This window comes from Ochotona curzoniae, unplaced genomic scaffold (assembly GCF_017591425.1).
Source record: "Ochotona curzoniae isolate NIBS_2020 unplaced genomic scaffold, NIBS_Ocur_1.0 patch435, whole genome shotgun sequence".
Classification (NCBI taxonomy): Eukaryota; Metazoa; Chordata; class Mammalia; order Lagomorpha; family Ochotonidae; genus Ochotona; species Ochotona curzoniae.
This window is the reverse complement of record NW_024467012.1, coordinates 155,367-182,157: the sequence shown is the minus strand read 5'-3', so window position 1 is coordinate 182,157 and position 26,791 is coordinate 155,367. Positions and strand designations below refer to the sequence as shown.

General features: G+C 43.7%; 1 protein-coding gene across 3 annotated transcripts in view; it reads left to right on the top strand.

Moving 5' to 3' along the window:
• The window catches only part of LOC121167960 (dynein heavy chain 3, axonemal-like), a 119,389-nt gene that overhangs the window by 78,616 nt on the left and 13,982 nt on the right, over positions 1–26,791 (top strand). For 2 of the 3 annotated variants that reach the window (XM_040997684.1, XM_040997686.1), the window contains exons 43-53: positions 743–922; positions 1,965–2,088; positions 2,183–2,339; positions 2,567–2,710; positions 3,796–4,462; positions 5,641–5,806; positions 7,732–7,948; positions 10,891–11,073; positions 16,160–16,358; positions 18,659–20,800; positions 26,262–26,487. In XM_040997684.1, the coding sequence (XP_040853618.1) occupies positions 743–922; positions 1,965–2,088; positions 2,183–2,339; positions 2,567–2,710; positions 3,796–4,462; positions 5,641–5,806; positions 7,732–7,948; positions 10,891–11,073; positions 16,160–16,358; positions 18,659–20,800; positions 26,262–26,487 (4,405 nt within the window). Of the gene's footprint in view, positions 1–742; positions 923–1,964; positions 2,089–2,182; positions 2,340–2,566; positions 2,711–3,795; positions 4,463–5,612; positions 5,807–7,731; positions 7,949–10,890; positions 11,074–16,159; positions 16,359–18,658; positions 20,801–26,261; positions 26,488–26,791 lie in introns of all 3 variants that reach the window. The other variant, XM_040997685.1, reaches the window with a different exon arrangement.

The following is a 26,791-nucleotide window of genomic DNA, read 5'->3' as shown; positions in this document are numbered from 1 at the left end:
TATTAAAAACCAGTTTAATCTTTGCAGCAAACAGTATGTTAAACATCTTCACGTTTAACTGTAAGTGTATTTTGTTTTAACCTCCCTTTTGATCATTAATGTAATTCTGTCTTCCTAATAAAGTCATTATTTGGACTAGATGAGATAATGCATATAAAATTCCTAAAATGTTATCTGATAGAGACTGAGCATTCCATCAACGTAGGCTGAAGAAAATGAAAGGCTCCTCTATGTAATCGAGTGCCCCCTGTAAGCCTGGACTTTGCAGGGAAATGTAGTCCCTGCTCTCAAGGAAGTCATGATTATTTTTACCATTTTAGTCGGGTTCATGTAAAACCCTTGCCGCATTATAGTTCCTCTGTTTCCTTCTGGGTGAATTAAATGTTCTGTTGCCTGGGAGCTAGATGTGTTCCTCATTGCTGCATCTTCAGCAACTTACAAAATGACTGCCATATAGGAGGCAGTCAGTTAAAGGAGATGGGAAAAAGTTAAATATCTGTTTGTTGATGCCAATCTATGCATCTTATAGTCACAAGAGGCGGAGATCTCAGTAAGTGAAGACAGCCCAGAACCCAGGAAAACCCTTTCCCCAGATGGGTCCGGACAGGATGTCCACTGACTGAACCCTGCCTGGAGCAGGGATGGGACAGGCGGGATTCTTCCCAAAAAGGAAATTGTTACTTTTTTTGAGAGCAGAGGATTCCCTGGAGTTATAGCATGCAGCTGTGGCTTCTTTCCCCAGATGACCTCAACATGCCAGCCAAAGAGATATATGGGGCCCAGCCCCCCATCGAACTCCTGAGGCAATGGATTGACCATGGTTACTGGTTTGACAAGAAAGACACGAGCAGACTGGATATTGCGGATGTGCTGCTCGTGACAGCCATGGGACCTCCCGGGGGAGGAAGGAATGACATCACTGGTATGTAAAGGAGAGAGCTCATTTGTCTTGTCTTCTGTATCCCAGCAGCAGAGCTGAGCCACTTTCATGAGTGAAAGCTTGAGTGATGAGTAGTGTGTTGAGGCTACACTCTGGACGTGGAAGAGCTTCAGACTTCAGGTTGTGTGCAGTAGGATGGGAAGATGAAAAGAAATAAGGAATCTTTAGCCAGGTCCTAAAGAAAGACTCTCATATGAAAAAGAAGGAGTTCCCTGGGCCCAGCGCAATAGCCTAGTAGCTAAAGTTCTCACCTTGCACGCGCCAGGATTCCATATGGGTGCCAGTTTGTGTCCCAGTGACCCCACTTCTCATCCAGCTCCCTGCTTGTGGCCTGGGAAAGCAATCAAGGATGACCCTAAGCCTTGGATCCTTGTGTTCGCGTGGGAGACCCGGAAAAAGCTTCTGGCTCCTGGCTTTGGATTAGGTCAGCTTCAGCCATTACAGCCACTTTGGGAGTGAATCATCAAACAGAAGATCTTCCTCTCTGTCTCTCCTTCTCTCTGTATATCTGACTTTCCAATAAAATTAAATTTTAAAAAAGAAAAGGAGGGAGACCAAATCTGAGGTCAGCTAGGGGCACATGACCCAGTCACCCATTGTATTACAGTTCTATAGGTTGCCACTGGCAATCACCTAAACCAAAGTGGCCTGACAAATGAGATTTCTCCCCTGCTCTGAAAGTTCAGGAAGTTCTTCTCAGGTGCAGCTTGATCCACCCAGCTCTTCGGGACCTGCTCTTTGATTCTGAGTAAATCCTTGGTCTTCAAACTCTTTCTACATTGGATTCAGATTTAAAATTTATTTATTGTTATTGGAATATGAAAAATGGAAATTGTTATTTAATATGAATTAAACTTAATTAATTAATTAATTTAAGCTGAAATAGTTGCATGTGGCAGAATGCTGCCATGTTGGTAAGCATAACTCTAGAATATGAAGGCAAAGGTTAATCCAACTCTCCTATATCCCTTAGTCACTAAGTACAGGAAATATGTTTACATACACGTGTGTGTGTGTGTTCCAGGACGATTCACTCGCCATCTGAATATCATTTCCATCAATGCCTTTGAGGATGACATTTTAACCAAGATTTTCAGTTCTATCGTTGACTGGCACTTCGGGAAGGGATTTGATGCGGTATTCTTTAGGTGAGAGCCTGCTAGTGTGTTCCCAGATGTTGGCCGGGAGATTCTCAAGCCTGGCTCCGCCCTTGACTTGTCTACCTTCTTCCTTCCTTCCAAGGACTGGAAAGATGCTGGTACAAGCCACTAAAACCATTTATAGAGCTGCTGTGGAGAACTTCTTGCCAACCCCCTCCAAGTCGCATTATGTCTTTAACTTGCGAGATTTCTCACGGGTCATCCAAGGGGTGCTGCTGTGCCCTCACACCCACCTGCAGGTCAGCCACAGTTATTTCTGGTACCTAAGGTTCAGCAGTATCCTTGACATACAGACTGTATCATAATAATAGTAATCTGTATTAAGCACTGTGTCTATGTCAGGCATCAGACAGGATACGTTTATAAGCATTATTTCGCCTAATCTTAATTGAGTTTAGGATACCATGAGAGTACCACATTATGCACTAACTTCCATTCATTCAAATAATTAACTATGAATTTTTAGGATGTGGAAAAGCTGATCCGGCTTTGGATCCATGAGGTGTATCGGGTCTTCTATGATCGTCTGGTTGATGAGGAAGACAGGCAAGTCTTCTTCAATATGGTGAAAGAAACCACCTCCAATTGCTTCAAGCAGACCGTGGAGAAGGTGAGTGAGGTTCTGTGATCATTTGGCCTCAGAAATAGTCCCAGACTTTGGGACTTATGAGTCTCAGCTCTCAGGTTCCGCTTTCACCTGAGACTGAAGGCTCTGCTCTCAGAATTCTGAGTAGTATTACTCCAGTGAGTTATTTGATTTAGTGAAATTTTGTGCTTTGCCCAGGTTTGCTTGCCATTCATAGTAACATGTAAGTTTCAATCCATTCACAGTGATTTAATATATGATGCTATTTGTTTATAATTAACTGAGGGGTCGGTATATTGGCTCAACTGGATAATCTCCACTTCCAAGCACTGGCAATCCTTATGGATGCTGGTTCATGTCCCAGCTTCCTCACTTCCCATGTAGCTCCCTTCTTATGGCCTGGGAAAGCAGTAGAGGATAGCCCAGTGCCTTGCAACCCTGTACCCACATGGGAGACAGGAAAAAAATTTCCTGGTTCCTGACTTCTGGCTTTGGATTGTCAGCCATTTGGAGAGCTGAACCAGGGGATGGAAGACACTCTCTGTCTCTTCTTCTCTCAAATAAAAATAAATAAATAAATCTTTACAAAATTAATTTTTAAAAAATTAAGTGAACCAGCAAATGAGATCTCTCTTCTCTCTCTCTCTCTTTCTCTTTCTACCTTTAAAATAAATAAGTAACTTATTTAAAAACCCAAAGAAATAGGAAACATTTAAACATTTTTTCCTCTGGCACAAAGGCAGGACATTGGGGAACATACCTGTACTTCTGGTTGGTGAAGGAGCAAGGCCCCACAAAAAAAAAAAAATTGTCACCCTTAGACTACCTCCTCTGGAGCCTTAACATTGGACCACCAGTATTTTTACCCATTTGCTAGATAGACTGCTTCACTTTCATGCTGTCTCTTTAGTGTCCTTGGCTCTTGGTCTTTACAGCCATGAGATCTACATAGTAGGTTTTAAAAAAGAAAAAGTTTGATGAACTGTGACTTTGAAGGCTGTGCTCAGAAGGAGCAAGCACATCTGCTTGCTTCTTTCCTCTACACCTTGCACTGCCAGCCTGATTGGGTCACTGGCTGGAGATCCAGCTGAAGCTTCTCCTTTTCATAGGTTCTCATCCACCTGTCACCTACTGGAAAGATCGTCGATGATAACATCCGTAGCCTCTTCTTTGGAGATTTCTTCAAGCCAGACAGTGACCCCAAAATCTATGACGAGATCACTGACCTGAAACAGCTCACAGCGGTCATGGAGTACTACCTGGAAGAATTCAACAACATCAGCAAGGCCCCCATGTCCTTGGTCATGTTCAGGTTCGCCATTGAGCATATCTCCAGGATTTGCAGGGTCCTGAAGCAAAACAAAGGCCACTTACTCCTGGTGGGCATTGGGGGAAGTGGGCGTCAGAGTGCCACCAAACTATCCACATTTATGAACAACTATGAACTGTATCAGATTGAGATCACTAAGAGCTACACAGGCAACGACTGGCGGGAGGACCTAAAGAAGATCATGCTGCAGGCCGGGGTGGCCAACAAGAGTACCGTGTTCCTCTTTGCCGATAACCAAATCAAGGACGAGTCATTCGTCGAGGACATCAACATGCTACTGAACACAGGTGATGTGCCCAACATCTTCCCGGCCGATGAGAAGGCTGACATTGTAGAAAAGATGCAGACGGCAGCCAGGACAGAAGGACAGAAGATGGAAATCACTCCTCTTTCTATGTATAATTTCTTTATCGAGAAGGTGAAAAAGAACCTTCATGTTGTCCTTGGTAAGAAGATGTCTGCTCCACCTGGCCCTTTTCTTCTGGGGAGTTCAAGGTCTTTTCAGCACCCTAAGTTTAGTCCCAGTGAGTGGTCCCAGGGTTGGTCCAGTCAATGGGTCAAGGTCTAGAATTCCTCTGAGCAATTTCTCCCACTTTCCTGAGCAAATATTTTCAAACCTGTCTCACTCTCTTCAGTTTTTCTTCAGTTTTCTGAGTTCTTTTCTGAGAAAGATCACATATTCCCTTTGTATCTATTGTCCCTATTTCTGTGAATGATCTCCCCAGTCTATCCAGAAATCTCAGAGTTGTATTTAATACCTTCTCTTGCTGTACCAAGCCCTGTCCATTTTTTATCTTCTCTCTGTCTTCTATCTTTATGTTCACCATCTTCACATGAGCTGAGCCTACATAATTTCATCCAGACTTCACCTCTGATGCCTTCTCCACTGATGCTTTCTCTATCTCCACTCTTATCCATTCCAGACCTTTCTGTTCCACTGAAGGGTTTTTTTTAAAATTTTGTATGTATTGAACAAGTGTTCAAGTGCACACACACAAATTGATTTCTACTATAACATGAACCAAGATTCCTAACCTATGTTCTTACAAGGCCAACCTGCCAGACCCTTTCATTTTCTCTACGTTCATCTCAACCCAGTCTTCTCTTCTCTCTGGTTGTCAGCCATACCGATCTCACATCTCCACCTGTGCATCTTGCTTCCTCCTACCACACTGAGTCTAATTCAAGAGTGGTTGGAATTTGGGATGTAGAAACCAGAATTTGTGGTTGGATGGACATGTGATCAGAAACAACTGGATGGCCCCATAACAGTTTCTGTGAGGGGCATGCATGGCCGTCCTATGTCTATGAGTCGGCACATGTAAGTGGATCAAAGGACTCTGGTCCCTGGCTGAGTGACCTGGAGGGGACAATATGAGGAGTGTGTTGGAGATTAGAAAACTGCACAGTTCATATTGCCATCACCAAGCAGAAGAAAAATATTCCATGATTCCCCAGACTTCTCAGGCACTCCTCATAGTTTATCATGGTTATACCTCTGTGGCACCAAAAGGAAACATGACCTCTACCACCTTCCCTGTACAAATACTTGGAAATACATATTTGGCCCCTTGAGTCTCCTTGACTCGCAGAAAGGACATTAATGATATCAACTTTTTCTTAGCCTTGAGTCCAATCGGAGATGCCTTCAGAAACCGCCTGCGCATGTTCCCTTCTCTGATCAACTGCTGCACAATTGATTGGTTCCAGGCATGGCCCACAGATGCTCTGGAATTGGTGGCCAACAAGTTTCTAGAGGATGTAGAACTTGATGACAACATTCGGAAAGAGTAAGTGTTCGCTGAATTTTAGTGCCCCCAAAAGATTTCAGCTTGAAAAATCCAGATGCTGATATGTTTTTGTTACTGTCTTAAAGATGTCTCAGTTTGTGTGTCAAAAAAATGTCTTACACTTTTAAATTGAATCACACTTAGTTATTTAATAAAGAACTTTTACTGAAAAAAAAAATTCCATTGCTCTGAATCATCCTACAGATGAACTGTTGCCATAGATATGAGGACCTGGATATAATAATAAAGCTATTTCAGTCGTCTCCGAACACGCATTTTGCAACAGAAACAATATTGCTATCAACGGGATGGAACATCAGCATGAAAAAACATGTTCTTTTCTGTGTATACCATACATTATACCCCCTCCTTTAAAAGGCACTTGATTTTAGCTAGAGCAAAAGAAGAGAGAGGAACGATGATTATGCTGATCGTTCCGTGAAAGCAGACACTGGGCAACCTACTCTGTCTCTTTATCCTTAACTGCCTAGCAGGTACCTGACACTTAGTAGATTCAATAACTGTATATTAAATGAATGAATGAAAAGTTAAGGAATAATAGTAGACAGGGATCAGTGTGACAATAGATCTCAATTTAGTGAATTATGAACTTGATTCATCTATCCAGGAGACCTTTAATTTGTGTAATACAGGCACATGGGAAGAATTAAGGGGATCCTATTTGGTGAATATGAATAGAAATAAATCCCATCTTCATTTCACTGACATCCAACTGGTATTTTGTATTTGCCTCAATGATAAATGTGGGCAATGAGTCCCAGTTGGATTAGCACAGCCTATGACTTTGTCACCAGTAGAAACCAGTTTTTTTTATGACTTATTTGGTCATTACAAGTAGCTGAGTACATCATTTTCTTCAAAATTTTTAAACCTGCTGCCCAAGACTGTTATTTCATATGAGGCTGACAAATAAAAGGGTCAAGTTCAATTTGCAGCTTGATTTTATGAATCAAGTTTTACTAGAACAAAACCATGTGCATTCACTTAAATATGCAGAGTCTTTGACATGTTCAAGGGAAATGCATATTGTAATTCTCTTAATTCCACTTTTTTATAAGTTCTTTAAAGAAACCACCCTTGTTTATGACTGTTTTTACACTCAGTGGAAGAAAAGTTGCAACAGGCACCACATGACTCATGAAGACAAAAATATTTATTATCTGACTCCTTCCAGAAAGTTTTCTGACCCCCCATTTTAATGCATCAATAAAGAATCACCCGTGTTACTGTATCACAGATTTGATTTTGAAAATATTTTGGAGCATATTTCATTTAATTGGTTTCATTGGAACTCCTATGTATTTTACTTTGTGTACTTTATTTCTAAAATATTTATTTGAAAGCCATAGTTAGACGGGGGCGGGCACAGAGAGCTTTCCATTGCTGGTTCACTCCCCAAATGGTCACACTGGTGGAGATGAACAGCAAAGCACTCGAAGCCATCTTACACTTCTTTCCCAGATCCATTAGCAAGGAGTTGGGATAGAAGCAGAGCAGCCTGGTAATTCTACCAGTGCTCATATAGGATGCCAGTGTCACAGATGAGTAGCTTAATCTGCCAGAAGAAGTTCTGGCCTCATATTTTACGTATTTTAAAAACATTGCTTTGCAAAATCAGGAGGCTTCTCCAGACTGCCAAAGATTACAAGTCTGGCCTAACTCCTAGGGACGCATCAAAGGAGATCAAGATAGAAATGACTTGATCTAAGATTGTTCCAGCAAAAATGTACATTCCCTCTTTCCTTCTCTGCCTCGACTGTGTTTACTTGTCTTCACATCATTTCGGATTCTATGCCATCCTTAGTGTATATGCCTTCTCACATCCTCACATATGTATCCAGATTTGTACTAGATCTCCCTGGAGGATGTTGGGTCCTCCCTAACTGCCTTGGTATCCTTGGCAGGGTCGTTTCCATGTGCAAATACTTTCAGGAGACCGTAAAGAAGCTGTCAGTCGATTATTACAACACCCTTCGCAGACACAATTATGTTACCCCTACATCCTACCTCGAACTAATTCTGACCTTCAAGTCGCTGTTAAATAGCAAAAGACAAGAGGTGGACATGATGAGAAACCGCTACTTGACGGGCTTGCAGAAACTTGATTTCGCAGCTTCACAGGTGAGTACTGCCAAAATAGAGACAAAAATATCTAGAATAAGGTACTTGCTCAGGTACAAAATTTGAGATTTCCAGAGTTTACCTAATCTATCTCATGCTAACTCTGGCCCCCATGGGATCCTGCCTGTGTTTAAGATTTTGCTATTTTCTTCATTATGATTTTTGCATTAATTTTTATTTCTTATAACAATGCAATTAAAGCACAGTTTATCTTGAGTTTTGCTGGGAGGTAGGGGGGAGTCTGTCCTGAAGAAGATGCCTCACTTGTCTCATTCTTTTTTTTTTTAAAGATTTATTTTTTTATTATTTTTTTTTTATTGGAAAGGCAGATATACAGAGAGGAGAGACAGAGAGGAAGATCTTCCGTCCGATGATTCACTCCCCAAGTGAGCGCAACAGCTGATACTATGCCGATCCAAAGCCAGGAGCCTCTTCCGGGTCTCCCTCCCGGGTGCAGGGTCCCAAAGCTTTGGGCCGTCCTCGACTGCTTTCCCGGGCCACGGGCAGGGAGCTGGAAGGGAAACGGGGCTGCTGGGATAGAACCGCCGCCCATATAGGATCCCGGGCATGCAAGGTGAGGACCTTAACCACTGCGCCACCGCGCCAGGCCCACTTGTCTCATTCTTATTGGGAATTGGACAAGATAAGGCAGAGGTTAAGAGCAAGGCTTTATAGGGTCAGCGCCATGGCGTTTCAAGCTAACCCTTTGTCTGCAGTGCCAGCATCTCATATGGGTGCTGGCTGAAGTATAGGCTGCTCCACTTCCCATTCAGCCTTGCTCATGACTGGGAAAGCAGTAGAGGATGACTGAGAATTTTTTTTAAAAAGATAAGTCTTTTATTTATACATTCATTTATTTTAAAGATTTTTTTTTTCTGTTGGAAAGACAGATTTACAGAGAGAGAGACAGAAAGATTTTCCATCTGCTGGTTCACTCCCAAAGCGGTGCTGAACTGATCCGAGCTGATCTGAAGCTACAAGCCAGGAAATTCTTCCAGATCTACCACAAGGGCGCAGGATCCAAAGGCTTTTGGTCATCCTTGACTGCTTTCTGAAGCCACAAACAACGGGCTGGATAGGAAGTGGAATCGCTGAGACATGAACCAGCATCCATAAGGATTACCAGCTCATCTAGGTAGAGGGTTAGCCAGTTGAGCCATTGTGCTGGACCCATAAATAAATCTCTTAAAGAAGAAAGAGCGAGGACAGGATTTTGTAAAATCATACCTGGCTCAATTCCAGCTTAGGACTTCTCAGCTAGAGAACTTTGGATGCATGATTTCATCTTTTGGACCTCAGCTTCCTTTTTATTATTATTATTATTATTATAAAGGTGGTAACAGCTTTCGCTGCATAGCACTGTTACAGAGATTAAATGAACTGACCCAAATATAGTCCTTAGCAAAGAGCCTAGTGTGTGAGTTATTAACTGCTTTTTCATTGGGGTCACTTGGTAAACTGTCAGAAATTAGAGCCACATGAAGAGATGGACCAACAAAGAACTCAGGCAACAGTTTGATTTACAGTAGGCTGATCTCTCTCACATACAGAAAATCCACCAACATCAACGGACACAGCCTACATTGCTTTGCTCCTGGGGGTACTAAGTTCAGCTTTGCGCCCTGGCTTTTAGAGATGTGTTGACAACAAGAATCTGCCCAGATAAGGGTAAAAATATCTTCTCTGGATAATGTAGAGCAGAAAGGAGAATGGCAGTGCCAGTTAAGTTCCTCAAGCTCTCCTGCATTCCAAGGGTGAGGGGTGTGTCTGAGAAAAGCACTGTTATCATCATCACATTAGAAACACAGAGAGAGAAGCCAGGTGACTTGCCTGTAATCAGATAGCGCGACCAAAACTGAAACTCAGACCAGGGCCTGTGTCATCAGGCTGGGATGCTGATTTGACTCACACAGGCTTGATGGGAACAGTGAATACCAGGCCACGGAAACCCTCTTCTAGGTTGAAATCCAATCTTGTATATCTGGGCTGCCTTGAAAGCCAGCATAAGGACCAATCAGTGAAAATTACAGCTCATTGGCAGGAATACCTAAAAATGGCACATCTGGGGGAAAAAAAAATACAGCACATTTCACTGCTCTGAGAAGTACTGAGTGCCTGGTCATTAGTAGTGTTCATGGAGGGGCCAGAAAACCAGTTGGCAAGAATGTTTTAGAAGGCATCACCCTGAATGACTTCAACAGGAAGCCTATCTTCCCAGTTCTGGAGGCTGTAGAGTAGAAGCCCAGTTCTGGAGGCTGTAGCAGGTCAACCATTTGTGAGGAAGGGGTCTCTTCCTGGTTGGCAGACAGCTACCTTCTGGCTCTGTCATCACTCAGTCGTAAGAGAAACAGATCTCCATGTCACTTCCTGTTGTCATAAGGGCGTTTCTCCCCATTGTGAGTCCTACTTCTGCTGCCCTGCCTTGACTGTATCCAATGCCTGTTGTCTTCAAAGGCCCCAGTTCTAAATACCATCAAATTAGGGGTTTGGTTTCACATATCAGTTGGGGTTTGGGGAGAGCTGAGGTCAGCCTACAGCATTGTTATAAAGAATGTCTTTGAAGCTTCCTTCCATTCCAAGTGTCTCAGCTGTGTATGTTTAGTTTGCAGTCTTTTTTTTAAAAAAAAAAAAAAAAGAAAAAAAAAAAAGCCTGATTTTTTCTCTCTCCCCCGGTCCCCAATACTGAAAGATGTGCCTTTTCTTAATTTTCTGATTATTGATATGTCTGGTGCCTAGCAAAGGGTTTGTTTAAAACTCACAGTACGAGCTCAGTGTTGAAAGAATCCAAGAGATAAAAACTCACTAGATACATAGCCAGTACCATGTCCAAAGCATTACTATACATTTGCTATGCACATCACAAGTTGTTAGAGAACCTTTTCAGCTCCTGCCAGTTTTGACATTAATATAGCTGACCCTGGCTTCATTCGTCTCCTTGCCAGGTGGCAGTCATGCAAGTAGAACTCACTGCCCTTCAACCTCAGCTCATCCAAACATCCAAGGACACTGCAAAAATGATGGTGAAAATTGAAGAAGAGACCAGAGAAGCTGATGCCAAGAAACTTCTGGTGCAGGCAGATGAAAAAGAAGCCAACGCTGCTGCTGCCATTGCTCAAGGAATCAAGGTATAACAGCCCAAGGAGAAGGGAGGTGACTTACCCTTCAGAATGTGTGTGGTTGTGTCCACCTTGTAGATGACACAAATGGGACTCAGTGTAGGTAGGTGACTTTCCCAGCCTCTTTGTACCTACTAAGTGATGAAATACATCTCTCTGACACTTGGCCCTCTCCAGGATTTCTCCACTGGTTTACTCCCCAAGTGGCCACAACAGCCAGTGCTCTGCTGATCCAAAGCTGCGAGCCAGGTGCTTCTTCCTAGTCTCTGATGTGGGGACAGGGGCCCAAGGAATTGGAGCATCTTTTGTTGTTTTCCCAGGTACATTGGCAAGGAGCAGGGTCAGAAGTGGAACAGTCAGTATTCAATCCTGTACCCGTATAGGATGCTGGCGTGGCCCAACCTACTGTGCTATGAGCCTGGCCCCTAGGAAACGTTCCTGATTTTCCAAATATTTCCCATCACACTCACAGTCAAAGTCTACAAGATTCAGCATAATATGATTCTAATTCAGTGAGCTAGGGTCACACTGACCTCCTGGTTATTTCTTCAATGAATACATGACACACTCCGACCCCAGGGCCTTTGCATTGGCTGTTTTCCCTGCCTAGAATACTCTTCCTTTCGATAGCTACATGGCTGTCATCTTTGCCTCCATCACATGTGTGCTCAGCTGTTCCTAGCACATTATAGCAGTGGAACAAACATTTACTGAGGACAGAATGTTGAATCTAGAGAACCCCATTTGAAAGTAATTCTTGTACCAAAGAAGTAGTCTCTGGGAGGCCTTGACATACATTCATATTTGAGAAGAAAATCTGATTAACCATGATGTGATGTCACATGTTTCTCAAAGTACTGGGAGCACATGATTGTATTTAAGTATCACAACTACCTGGAGGCTTAGAAATAACAGGTATGATGACATCAAGAATCAGTGATAACATGACTTTGGAAAGTCTCATGGCTAGTTAGCGGGATTAAAATCCAAGGTTCATGGCCCCACAGCCCTTCTTAGCAGTTAAGAGAATTCTTGTGCTCATTCTTCAAAGAAAGACTTGACCAAGAAGTAGATTGTGTCCAGCTTCTATTAAAGTTGGTCACTGGATAGTTTCTCTAACAGGGTAAGCCTTCTAGACTAGCCCCTCTCCAGTGAGTTCTAAGATGTTCCCCCTGGAAGAGTCCCTTGGATTCTAATCCCTGGTCTCGGAATCACACAGTAGCCACCCGGTTTTACGATTGCTGTTGACTTGTAGGCCCCGTGGCTTGGACAGGAGGCAGGAAGAAACCACGTGAGAGAGTGGCCACCAGACACCAAGAGCCATGATGACAGTAATAGCTGCTGCTTGTGTACCGACGTTGCTTCTTTGGCACTGCTCTGCTGAACAGGCATTTATTATTTGCTGTTTGGCACTTTTCTAGGTAGTGTGGAAATAGGAATGAATAAGAGAGAGAAAATTCTGTTCTTCATAGCAATTGTATTTTCTGCTTCTACTTGATTAAGCTCCCCTTTTATCATCCTAAAATCCGTACAAGGTAAATGCTATCATTCCTAGTTTACAGATGAGAAGTCCTGATACATGAACTTCAAAGACTTGTCCAAGGTCACACAACTACCAAATATTGAAATCAGCACTCAAACCCAGAGTATTTTGATTCCAGGCTCTTTCAATTTTACTGTTATTCTAAAAGTTGAAAACTGACAGCCTGGGGCTACATGTATCCTGTTATGATGTTTGTGTAAATTATTGGAAAAAATTGTCAACTTATAACAGGCATGTGAAATGAAATGTAAATTGCAAAAAAATGGACTTGCCTTCTGTGCCTTACCCATCAGCAGCACTGAGTTGGTGCCCCTTCTGGTGTGCAGGTCAGCAAAGCCCAAGCCAGCTCACTTCCCAAACTCATAGCACTGGCCTGGCTCCCTGAAAGAGTATGAACTTGCAACTGCTTTGGGGCTAAACCAGAATCAGTACATGATGGCTTGGTTTTACTTTTCCCCTTCTTAGCCCTCAGTTTCCTCATATATAAAATAAGGTAGGGGGAAGTGCTAAAAGAAAAATATGTGAAGCTTACAGCATGTGTCAGAGCTCAGCAGTGCGTGCAGATACTCTCTGAAACTTGCCTGTGTGGTAAGGGCCAGTCCCCTGCACGCAGTGAGGGACAATAGGAGAGAGAATCATCACACCCAGCATTCTGCTTCATAATGTTGGGGGAAATACCAACTTGCTGAAGCAGGAGGGAGGTGAGAGATGACAAGATTTATGAGATGACCCAGGGCTCCCCACCACACCCATGTCTGAGGAATATGCTGCCACCTTAGGTTTCGGTGTAAAAGCAATGACATCCTGGAGATGAGTCAGGAAGTAAAAGAAAGCTTCCAGGGAAAGAGAGAAAGAAAAAAAAAAAAAGCTGCATTGGCTCTGCAATTTCCCTTGGGGCTTTTGTGTGAACAGAATCTCTTCCTGAGTCTTTCAGGACCACAGTCCTTCTCTGCATGAGGCCTGCTAATTTTCTCTAATCTCATCACATCCCTAGAAATGACAGAACCACAGGAGGGGGCCCAACATGGTGCCGAATGTGCAGTAGGGGCTCAACAGGGCAAATGGCATCCTTGCTGGGAAAATGAGGAGACTGGAAGCATCAGTTCTCAAACACTTGATTCGCAAGTACGGTGGCTCTGCTCACTTAAATTGGTTTGACTCTCTTCAAGTTAATGAATCATTTATTCCCCCCTTTATGAGGACAATGAATGATGCCAGGGTTGCTGCAGAGCTAATTACATTGCATCAGAATGTGCTGTGCTTCAGACGACCCAGGCAGCACTGTCACTCCTTGTGTGACTTAGACACTGGGCCATTTGTAATTATAATATTTGCATCACAGGAACAAACATTGGATTGTAACAATGCGTAGGAAAGTTTTTTTTTTTAAGAGCACAGTTGTAATGTCTTTTCCATGTTCAGCCTCCAATCCCTTTTCATACATACGGGTATTTTTGATATTGTTGCAATCATAACTTCATGGTGATTTTCATCAGGCTTTTTCCTGCACTTAACACCTTACCAGAAGGTTTTTCAGAAATGTCATAATCATTTTAGTGATCATTTTGAACAGGTGCATCACACGTCAAGTGGCTGCTCCCCTACTGTGCATTGAAGTCATTCCTTCTTCCCCTTGGCTTTCAGCATTTCAGTAGTCTTAAGAAAATTTTGCAACAAAGCTCTGCAGTAGAATCATCATTGAAGTTTTAAAAATGCAGTTGCCCAGACCCCACCCAGATTGAATAAGTCTGACCATGAGAATGCTTTCGATATTGCTTGATAACTTTGATGCACAGCCAAGATTGAGAATTACTGTTACAGATAATGTGCCAATGAGTCTTTTAGAGTCACTTGACAAATCAACTTGTCCCAAGACCAAGCTAGAACGCAAGCCTTGTATCTTAGGAAAGGAAGTAAAGCTACTAGACAACAAGGTGGCATGAAGCACGTGTGGCTCACTAGTTTTTGGAGACTTGGAAACTAACGTGATACCTTGGGTGCCTGGGACTATTCACATCCACCAAGTGTCCAGAGTGTGGCTAAGCCAATACCTTTGGCCTGCCCTGCCACCAGACAGTTTCTGAAGTTGACAAAACAGTGGAATCAGCTTTGGTTCTTCCTCTTTTCCTGCGCCCTGATGCGTGACCTAGAGATGAAGCACGGGCAAGCTGAGTCACCAGTGGGCCTGAGACAGAACCACCATGAAGCAGGACATTCCACTTTGATCAGAACATATGACGTGAACCATTGCTGAGAGGTGAAGCAAAAGGGTTACTATCCATTTGTAAAGAAAAACAGGAAGGGTTGACCCTGTGGTACAGAGGGTAAAGCCTCCATGAACTTCAACAAACCCTGCTTTAAGTTGTCTAGGAATGGCTGTGCTCTTGCGAAGTTTCATTTCAGATATGGCTGCCTACTAACAAAGACTGGGAAGCCAGGAGCCTGGCTCCGTAACTATCCTGCTGTGTGACCTTGGTTAACTCATTTTTTCCTCTTGGGATTTTTTTTTTTTTAGGTGGGATTTGGTAATTCAATTACTAACTAACCTGTAAGATCCCCTCCAAATCCAAAATGCTATAATGTTAAGCTTTTGTTTTTTTTTCAATTGAAAGATAATTCACATACCTTTAAGACTGACCTTTTTTTAATGTACTGGTTTTTAGTGTATTCACACACTAGTGCAACCATCACCACCATCTACTTACGGAATATTCTTAGCACCCTGAAAAGCAGCCTATATCCACTAGCAGTCACTCTCCATTCCCTCACTCCCTAACCCCCATGACATTCTGCACATGTAGCATAAATGATATTATGTAACAAGAAGCCTTTGTTTCTGGCTTTATAGGCTTACTTTTATTTACAATGTTTTCAGCATTCACTTGTTGTAGCCGGGATCAGTCCTTTATTTTGTTACAACTAAATAATATTCCACTGCCTTAAATTTTTTATTCAATGAACAAATAACATGTATTGTCTCATCTTCCCTAAGCCTACTCTCTCTGATCCCTTACCCTGCTCTAATCTCTATCTCCATTCTTAGGTTATTCTAAACCAGCCTTGTCCACAATTTCATCCTGTCCCTGACCCCACTTCCACCCCACCCCTAATACATTCCAGACTCTCAGCCATTCCGAACCTCCTTGCACTCCCCATGCTTCATGTCTTTCTTCAACTTGACCTGACCCTCTTCCCATCACTCAGTCTCTAAGCCTCATCCTTTATAAGCCCATCCCTGACCAGTGAGTTTGAATATCCCTATGCAGATATATTTTGTACGTTTGTTTAAAACTTTTTAGATCACGAATGAGGTAAGTACTCAAATGTCTAAAACACCCATGTGCCAGCCCCCAGAGACCACGCGTATATCTCTGTTGGCCATCAATAGCTAGAGCCCCACTTCAGTGAGGAGTTCCGGGAGGAAGAGGTACCACCCTTGAGGAGCAAGGCAAGAAGTGTTTCCTCTCACTTCCTCCAGGAGCAGAGCTCTGCCTTATCCCCATGTGCCAGGCACTGGACATTCTTCCCTTTTTGTTCCTCTGTCAACCACAGAATGAATGTGAGGGAGACCTGGCTGAGGCAATGCCAGCTCTGGAGGCCGCTCTTGCTGCGCTGGATACCCTGAATCCAACTGACATCTCACTGGTGAAGTCGATGCAGAACCCGCCAGGCCCTGTCAAGCTGGTCATGGAGAGCATCTGTGTCATGAAGGGGTTGAAGCCAGAAAGGAAGCCGGACCCCAGTGGCTCTGGTAATCCCTATCCCACCCACCCCTAGCAGGGAGGGGGCCAGTACCCCATCCCCTACAATCTTTCCAAGCCCTCTAACAGCACTGAGAATTTTTTGTTGTTATTTTGTTTTTTAAGAGTTAAGAAGATCATCCAGGTGTGTATACCTAAAAATTTTTGTGTTGCTTTGCCAGTCTTTCTCCTCTCACAGAAGGGAATACAGGAGTCTGCTGAAGCTGAGTCATTACAAAGCCTGCAAATCATTACAAAAATGAAGGTCACACAGACAGAACTTCTGGTGTGTTGTATGTGGGTGAGAGGCAGAGGCAGTGAGAGTGAAACAGAGAACTAAAACAGAGAGAAAAAGAAACTGAGACTGCAAAGTAAGTGGAGAGACCCAGACCCTGCTCTCGATGTGAGCATGTGCCATACACACCAGAGAGGGTGAAAGAAATGAGGAAGAAAGACAGGAGCAGGGAAACAGACAGCAAAAGTGAGAGTGGGGAGGAAGAAATTCTCAAACAGAGGGCAGGGAAGAAGAAAAGCAGAAATAGGCTTAGAGACAAAAATGCAGAGAGAAATGAAAACACACACATGGAGCCCCAGAGACACCAAAATGGAGTGAATGAATTGGAAAAAAAAAAAAAGATCAGAAAGAACAGGACTGAGAAAGGGAAGACGAAGAGAAGCAGAGAATGAGGAGGCAGAGAGGGATGCAGAGATTTAGACCTGAGAAGGGAATAGTGGAAGGAGGGAGGAAGGAAAGGTTGCTATGCCAGTGGAGCCCACAGGTGTTCACAGGTGAAGGTTTCTTCTCCTTAAAGCGTGAATCAGAGCTAAGGCCTTGGCAGAGCTGGGCCCAGAGTCTTGGGCCAGAACAAGGGTTTTAAAAACCACACCCAGTGTGGATTCCTATCCTCTGAGCACCCCTGTCCAGGGGCACTCCCTCTTGGTGGTGATTTTCAGGCCAACGCCATATAAAGAAGATGCAAAGGTGATCAGGAGTGTCCAGGCAAAGCGAGACCTTTTACAAGAGGATCCTGTAGGGTTGTGGCTGGGATGTAAGAAGTTGGCCTGAGTAAGGAGACACTGGCCAGTACCTCTGACTGCTTGACTCCCTGAAGAACCTAAAGAATGCTGAAGCCCATGTCCTACTTCTAAGGAGATTGGTGCTATTGTAACTTAAGCACTACCTTCATTTGTTGATGAGTGTTTTAAACTCCTGGCGATTCACATTGAGATCCACACATGAGGGTGATAGATCATGAAAGTTGGTCTCACCCGAGATCACCGATGGTCAGAGTCCATCACTAAAACGAAAGCCAGTCCTCCATACGATTCACTCACCTTGTAGAATTCCATGAATACATTTGGAGTGAAGTCAAAGAACAACTGAGTTAGCTCTGGATACTTTAAAATGAAATGAAGCAGATTATTGTCCATAGTACAAGCAAAAATGTTCATGGAAAAGGTTTGGCTGATTACTGTGCTTGTAATTAGGAATGGAGTATGTTGTATTCAGTGTAATATCTCTAAGTATAACTTTTTTGACAAGCCTCAGCTTGGCAAGTACAATGAGCCAAAAAGATTCTCTAGTCTTTTCCAGCACATCAACCAAAGGAGCAGTGTTCCAGGATGGGAGAATAAAGGCTTCGTGTCTAAGCCACACCTGGCAAGCTGCTTCCCTAAGACTACTGCCTTCCTTCTTCAGTGTTCCTTATAACAAGGATTACCCTCAAGACTTGGAAAAGGATATTCTAGACATAGGCCTGTGGGCTGTGGCTCCTGTTACTCTTTCCACCTATGAAGGGGATAATGGAGTTACATTCATTCCGTTTGTATTTATTGGTAATTAACAGGTAGTATTTCAGAGTCTCATCAACACAGCTCACAGGTTGAGGTGGACAATAGAAAGTAAGACAAAAAATTATAGATTGCAATAGATGCTATCAAGGAAATGGACCATCCAGCAGGTAAGGTAAAAGAAAATCACTCTGAAAGAGAAATCTAGGAAAACTTCTCTGTGGAGGTGGAGCCCCAGAGTCTGGTCAGAAGCAGCCAAGTGCCATTTATAGCAAAGGCAAAAGACTCGTGGTTGAGAAACCATTAGGGTCACAGAGAATTAAAGGCAAAGTCTCTATAACCCAACTCTAGGGAGCAAGGCAGAAATGGAGTGAGGTTGGCTGAATTTGTCTGACCATGGTAAGGATCTTGAGAATTTCTTTTTCTTCTTCAGTACAACCAAGCAGTCCATTACAGGATTTTAAGTCTCAGCCAGAGTATGTTAATATAGCCTATGACCTCTGTTTCTTATACCAAACAGGTAAGATGATTGAAGACTACTGGGGTGTATCAAGAAAGATCCTTGGAGACTTGAAATTCTTAGAGAGTCTGAAGACATATGACAAAGACAACATCCCCCCTGTTATAATGAAACGGATCCGGGAAAGATTCATCGATCACCCAGAGTTCCAGCCAAGCGTGATTAAAAATGTGTCATCTGCCTGCGAAGGTCTGTGTAAGTGGGTAAGGGCCATGGAGGTATATGATCGTGTGGCCAAGGTTGTAGCCCCTAAGAGGGAGCGCCTGAGGGAGGCCGAGGGGAAGCTGGACATACAGATGCAGAAGCTGAACCAGAAACGAGCAGAGCTGAAGCTGGTGGAAGACAGGCTCCAGGCCCTGAATTCTGACTTTGAAGACATGAACAACAAAAAAAAGAACCTGGAGGAAAACATTGAAATCTGCTCCCAAAAGCTGATCAGGGCAGAGAAGCTGATCAGCGGCCTCGGGGGAGAGAAGGACAGATGGACAGAAGCTGCCCGACAGCTGGGCATCCGCTATACTAATCTGACAGGGGATGTGTTGTTGTCCTCAGGAACTGTGGCTTACCTGGGTGCCTTTACAGTGATTTATAGGGCCCAGTGTCAAAAGGAGTGGTTGGCCGCCTGTAAGGAGAAGGTTATCCCAGGCTCCAGTGACTTCAGTCTCAGCAACACGTTAGGGGATCCTGTAAAAATCCGCGCCTGGCAGATTGCCGGGCTTCCTATCGACTCTTTCTCCATTGACAATGGCATCATTGTGTCCAATTCCAGACGCTGGGCCTTGATGATTGACCCTCAGGGGCAGGCCAACAAGTGGATCAAGAACATGGAGAAGGCAAATAAACTGTCTGTCATCAAGTTCTCTGATAGCAACTATGTGAGGACCCTGGAAAACGCTCTGCAGTTTGGTACCCCCGTGTTACTTGAAAACGTTGGAGAAGAGCTGGATGCCTTTATTGAACCCATCTTGCTCAAAGCAACATTCAAGCAGCAAGGGGTTGAGTACATGAGGCTGGGTGAAAATATCATTGAATACTCCAAGGATTTTAAGTTGTACATCACCACCCGTTTGAGAAACCCCCATTACCTCCCCGAAGTTGCTGTGAAAGTCTGTCTCCTCAACTTCATGATCACCCCCCTGGGTCTCCAAGACCAACTCCTTGGCATTGTGGCCGCCAAGGAGAAGCCAGAACTGGAAGAAAAAAAGAACAAGCTGATTGTCGAAAGTGCCCAGAACAAGAAGCAGCTAAAGGATATTGAAGACAAGATCCTAGAGGTCCTTTCCATGTCTGAGGGCAACATCCTGGAGGATGAAACAGCCATCAAGATCTTGTCCTCCTCCAAAGTGCTCTCGGAAGAAATCTCTGAAAAACAGGAAATAGCCTCCATGACAGAGATGCAGATTGATGAAACCCGGATGGGCTACAAGCCAGTAGCTGTCCACTCTGCCACCATCTTCTTTTGTATCAGCGACCTGGCCAACATCGAGCCCATGTACCAATATTCCCTGACCTGGTTCATTGGCCTCTACATGCATTCACTAGCCCACAGCACCAAGAGTGAGGATCTGGATCTGCGAATCGAGTACATCATTGAGCACTTCACACTGAGCATCTACAAAAATGTGTGCCGCTCCCTATTTGAGAAGGACAAGCTTCTCTTCTCCCTCCTCCTCACCATTGGCATATTGAAACAGAAAAACCGCATCCAAGAGGACAGCTGGCGCTTCCTACTAACTGGAGGCATTGCCCTGGACAACCCCTACCCCAACCCGGCCTCCGAGTGGCTGTCTGAGAAGGCCTGGGCTGAAGTCGTGCGCGCATCTGCCCTACCAAAGCTGAAAGGTCTGATGGAACATTTTGAACAACATGTGGATGAATGGAAATTGATCTATGATTCAGCGTGGCCCCACGAAGAGAAATTCCCTGGATCTTGGAAGTTCCTTCAAGGGTTGGAGAAGATGGTGATCCTTCGATGCTTGCGGCCTGACAAGATTATCCCAGCCATTCGGGAGTTCATTGCTGAACACATGGGAAAGGTATACATCGAAGCCCCTACATTTGATCTCCAGGGATCCTACAATGATTCCAATTGTTGTGCACCATTGATCTTCGTGCTGTCCCCAGGCGCAGACCCAATGGCAGGTAAGGAAAGAGTGTCATAGGCAGACTGTAAAGACACAGTACATGGGTGGGTGACAATAGCACATCCTTTACAGCAGGGATCTCTAACTAGATGGCACTCAGAAGGCAAACAATGAACTGGCTAAGGGGTACTGGAATAACTGGAGGCCTCTCTTCCCAACCAAAAGAGGGCAGCTGCTACCCAGCACCCCCAAAACTGCACATTCTGTGAATGTGAGCCCAGCATCACCAGTCATTTGATTTTCTGAAAGAAACCAGGAAAACAGAAGTGACCCATCTTTAAATTTTGATAATTTCTATTGCTTTTCCCCCTTAAAAACCGATGAGGGCCAAGCACAAAGTTGGCTGTAGCCCGCCAGCTGCCAGTTTGTCACCCTGGGTCTTCAGCCATTTTCCCTGACTTTTATGTCTTTAAAGATTGCTAATTCCTTTGAATAATTAATACTGCAGGCAGCTAAAAATATATGTGACAAGCCAGACAAAAAGGTAGAGGACTGTTGCTCAAGCAGGGATGATTTTTGCCCTTTTCAGGCAAACACTGGAAAGTCTGGTAGAGTGTGAGGTGCATCCTCCTTTCCCTGTCAGGGGTCACCACTCTTAACAGTTCTGTGTGTCTTTTCAGAAACTGTGAATGTGGATGGGTGGCGGGTGTGTGCTGTTGACAGGAAGAGGTGAGCTTTCTGCCCTCATCTTGATGGCTTTAGCTTTTTCTGTTGCTAAACTGAATTCAGCCCCAGAAATGAAAGTGGTAAGTCTGCCTTCTCCAGGAAGAGCTGAGGAGTTTGACATATGTTCTCACCTGGCCAGAAAGCCAGCACTCCTTGCCCATTCACGGTGCCCACTGCGGTGGATTGATGCGCTTGGCAGGATTATGTAAAACCTGAAATGCTCTTGTCAAGGAGCCACTCATCCCCCTTTTCTAGTACCTTTGCTGCTTACCCTTCTGTCCTTGTGGCAGATCTGTAAAAGAGGAACTAAAGGGGCAGAGGATAAAGAGGAACAAGAAAGGTAGAGCAGAGCTTTTCAGGGACTGCGGTGGGAAAAAGATCCCACTGGATTCCATTCAGTCTCAGCTTTTCAGGATCCCACTCCCAAACTCCTCCATAAAGGGCTTTGGGAACCCAGCATGATAGTTTAGTGGCTAAATCCTCACCTTGTACACACTAGAATCCCATATGGGTGCCAATTCATGTCCTAACTGCATCACTTCCCATCCAGCTCTCTGCCTGTGGCCTGGAAAGCAGGAGAGGACAGCCCAAAGCTTTGGGACCCTGTGTGGGAGAGTCAGAAGAAGCTCCTGGTTCCTGGCTATGGATCGGCTCAGCTCTGGGTGTTGAGGCCACTTGGGAAGCAGCAGACAAAATATCTTTCTCTCTGTCTCTCCTCCTCTCTGTACATCTGTCTTTCCAATTAAAACAAAAATTGGGCTACTATAACTGTATTGAATTTTGAGTCTCACCTGCAGTTGTCCTGGCAAGATCAAATAAAATGATTTTATGGGCCCTAAATGACAAATGGTCTGGATCTCCTGCCCATTTCCCACCCTAGAACCAGATTCAGCTCAGATGACTTCATAGAAAATTTCACAGGAGCTATGTTCCTCATGGTGCTTTCCATCAGGAGATACATGCCAGTACTGTCTGGTTGTCTTCCCTTTTCTGATTAAGATTGGTCAGCAGGGCCAGTCATGATCCGTGTGAGCCAGCCCTTCACCCTCCACCACCCACTCTGCCTTATAAAGCATCCCACTGGCCTTTCTCAATCTTGGGTTCACAATGGAATCAGTTTGGAGACTCAATTGACTTCATTATTTTTTTATTATTATTCTCAAAATAGTCATTCTGTAGCTTACGAGAGTTCCTTTATGCCTGTACCTGTAGGAATTTTTTTTTTAATTTCCATTCTTATTCAAAAGACAGAGATATAAACAGATGGGGACCATCCATCTACTGGTTCACTCCTCAGATGTCCACAACCAAAACTGGTCCAAACTGAAGCCAGGATCCCAAAACTCAAACCAGGAACTCACATGGGGTGGCAAGCACCGAACCACTTCAGGCATCCCCTGTTACCTCCCAGATGCACATTAGCAGAGAGGTGCAATTAGAAATAGGCTCAGTAGAGCTTGTCCTAATGGCTCCGGTGTGGGATGAGGCACTACCAAGGGATGTCTTAGCGGCTGTACCAAATGTTATCTCGACACAGTAGGTTTTGCTAGCTCCTTGCCATCTATGACTATGTTTCAGGCTCATCTTGTATATTTCTTGCCTTGGACCTGGTAGTAAACATTTATTGAAGGATTTCCCATTCTCTTAGCAGACATTAGCATTTGGGGATCACAACTTGTAAGCTATAAGTGCCCATGACTACGGGGTAAACAGTTGATTTTAGACCTTCCTGTACACTCGTCATCTTTCATCTTACAATACTTTGGAATTTTATCTTCAATGACTATGCTTTTCTGTAACTTTATATTTTTTTCTAAGTCTGTATTTTTAATAGAACTCTGAATGTTATTATGTATTTTTTCTTTACTAACGTTTTTAAGATATTTATTTATTTGAAAGAGTTACAGTCACCAAGAGATCTTCCATCCTCTGGTCCACTCCCTAAATAGCCATAACTGGAGCTGGGCCAGTCAGAAGCCAGGAGATTCTTCCAGGTCTCCCACATGGGTCCAAGCACTTGGACCATCTGGTGATCTTCCCAGATACATTAGCACGAAACTAAATTGGACATGGAACAGCCTGGATGCTAACCCGTGTCCATATGGGATGCTAGTGTCACAGATAGTGGTTTTACCCACTTTGCCACAGCACCAGCTGCTCTTTACTGATGTTTAAAAGTTTCTTCTCTTGTGAAGGCTGTATTAGTTTTTTAGGTCTGCTATAATGTTGCAGCACAAACTGAGTGGCTTAGAAAACTAAAAGTTCTTTTCTCACAGTTCTGCTGATTACAAGTCCAAATCAGGGGATCGGGGTATGTATGTATGTATGTTTCTCCTTTCCGTACAAGGACCAGTAGTCACCTTGGATTAGGGTCCACCCTTCTGAACTAATTTTATTTTTAAATTTATTTTCAAAATTTTAATTTATGTGTATCTGAAAGGCAGAACAACAAATATACAGAGGTAGAAATCAATTTTCCATCCACCGGCTCACTCCCTGCAGGCCCACAGTAATGGCCTGAGGCAGACCAAAGACAGAAGCTGTGAACTCAAGAACTTGAGAAATCACTTAATGCTTTCAGCATACACATTAGCAGAAATATGGATCAAAAGAGAAGCATCTAGGACTCCTTCTCAGAACACTGATACAGGATGCAAGCATAACAGGTGGTTAATACTTCACCAAACCTAAGTGTCCATGAATCCATAAAGACCTTGTCTCCACTTGTAGTCTCATGCTTCAGTATTGCAGATTAAGACTTCACAGATGAATTTAGGAGGGATATAATTCGGCCTCGAACAGAGAACATAAATAATCCTTAAGTTACTCTGATTGTTCTATGTGCTGAATGTCTCCTAGAGTAATGTTCCTTCTCATGGGGCTTGTATTTTTTTTAATCTGAGTTTATAATGAGCAAGTTTTTGTTATCTTGTGAAAGTCTCATAAACCTTGGGTTTTAGGAATATTTGAATAGAACAACTTTGCATATGCCAACAGTGCTGTCCCAGGGAGTTTACCAGTCTAGATCAGTTTTATGAGAATCATCTCATGTTGGGAATCTCACACCGTGGGACGCTAAGATTTCACACCCCTCATCTGCATGTGGCATAAACTTAGTGCTTTGATTTCTCTTGGGAGAATAGTTGTTTTTTTCCACCCAGGCTCCAGGCCAGTGACAAGTTGCGCACTGCTTCTATGAGTCAGCAGTTGGATCTCTGGCCTTCTTGACATGAAGGTACACCCCTCTGAGGATTCTGAGACAAAATTCTCAGTTCCAGCTGCTGACTTCCAATGAGGATAAAGCTGTGGTTCCTGTGAACTTTAAAACCCCAACATTGGGCCCATTATGATGGCTCAATTGGCTAATCTTCCCCTCACAAGTGCCAGGGTCTCATATGAGCACTGGTTCATGTCCCGGTTGCTCCACTTCATCTGGCTCCCTGCTTGTGGCCTGAGAAAGCAGTCGAGGACGGCCCAATGTCTTGGGACTCCACACCCAAGTGGTAAACAAGAAGAAACTCCTGGTTCTTCACATCAATTCAACTCCAGCAGTTGTGCCTGTTTGTGGGGTGGACCACAGTTGATAGAAGATCTTTCTCTCTGTCTTCTCTCCGTAAATCATGTTTCCAATAAAAAATAGTCTTCAAAAAACAAACAAGCCAACATCTAGGGACAGGCATTTGACACAGTGGTGGAAATCACTGCTTGGGATGCCTGGTGTTAAGTGCCCACTACTCTACTGCTTTTTGTCATGCAGCCTAGCATGGAAAGTAAGTTCAGTTATTTAAATTCCTGGCGCCAACATGAGAGGCTTGCCCCAGCTCGGGCTATTGTAAACATTTAGGGATTGGGTCAGCAGATGGGAAATGAATTTCTGTTTCTGTCTGTCTCTCTGTCTCTCGTGTGTGTGTGTGTGTGTGTGTGTGTGTGTTTCAAATAACCAAAAATTTATCAAAAAATAACTTGCAGATTTTTTGACATATATGGAGATGGGAAAGATCTGTAAGATATACTGTGAAGTGAGAAAAGCAAAGGCAATATCTACAATTGATTGAACTTTAAGAGTATATGATTGTGGTGAGATCTACAAATCTAATGATATTGACTACCTCTGGGGAAGAGAGAAGTGAAAGAGACTTATTTCACTGTTCAAATGCATTTCTAACTAAAATAAACTTACACAGCCCAGGTCCTAGTTTGATTATATGTTTTCCTTTGTGGTTTTGAGTCTCCTCTTCATTTTTAGCACCTAAGAATTTCCCTTTCTTTCAAACTCTTACTATTTTATTTTCACCTTGTATAATTTCACCTGTGAACAATGTCTATGTGTTTAAAGAAACGATTTAACTTCATCTGCCATTGGTACTAGATGTCTAAATTTTCTAGGAAGATATTATTTTATAATGAACAGAAATCAAATGATTTTCCTTTGTTTTTTTGAGATTTACTTATCAGAAAGGCAAAGCAACAGAGAGGTTGAGAGAGAGCTTACATCTGCTGACTTGCTGTCCAAATGGCCACAACAGCCAGGGCTGTGCCAGGCCAAAATAAGGAGTCAGGAATTCCATCCTGGTCTCCCACATGGATAGCAAGGGCCCAAGCACTGGGCCATTAGCAGAGATTTGAATTGGCACTTCAATATGGCATATATACACCACAAGAGGCAGATTAACCCAATGCCCCACAACACAGTCCTGAATTTCTCACTCCAAAATTCTAATGCAGTCTTTAATTTGCATCGTATGTTCACTGTCCTCTCTTCTCTCAAAAGCCACCTTTCTTTTTGGTCTCAGGGCTGCTGAAGTTTGCTGATGATCTCGACATGGGGGGCACCAAAATACAAACCATCTCCCTTGGCCAAGGGCAAGGCCCCATTGCTGCCAAAATGATCAACAGTGCTATCAAAGATGGAACCTGGGTGGTCTTACAGAACTGCCACCTGGCCACGAGCTGGATGCCTGCACTGGAGAAAATCTGCGAGGAGGTGATCGTGCCTGAGAGTACCAACGTCAGGTTCAGGTGAGATGCTGTCTTTGCCCTGTCTCTGGAATCCAACCTGTAGCTTCAGACTGGAAGCTGATGAATGGGAATCAAAGATGAACACTTAAAGTCCTGCGCCTAAGAAGCCGTCAGGCTAGCAGAAGGCAGCCCACTGATGAATAATGACAATGTCATATAATGCCTCTTGGGACTTTTTGTTGGAATAGGAAACAGAGAGCACAGAAAATAGATGGAAAATGTTGGGCAGGCTTATAGGTCTGACAGGTTTCCAGGGTCTTAAAAGATGATGACTTGGTGTTTGCCAGCAAGAACATTCTAGACA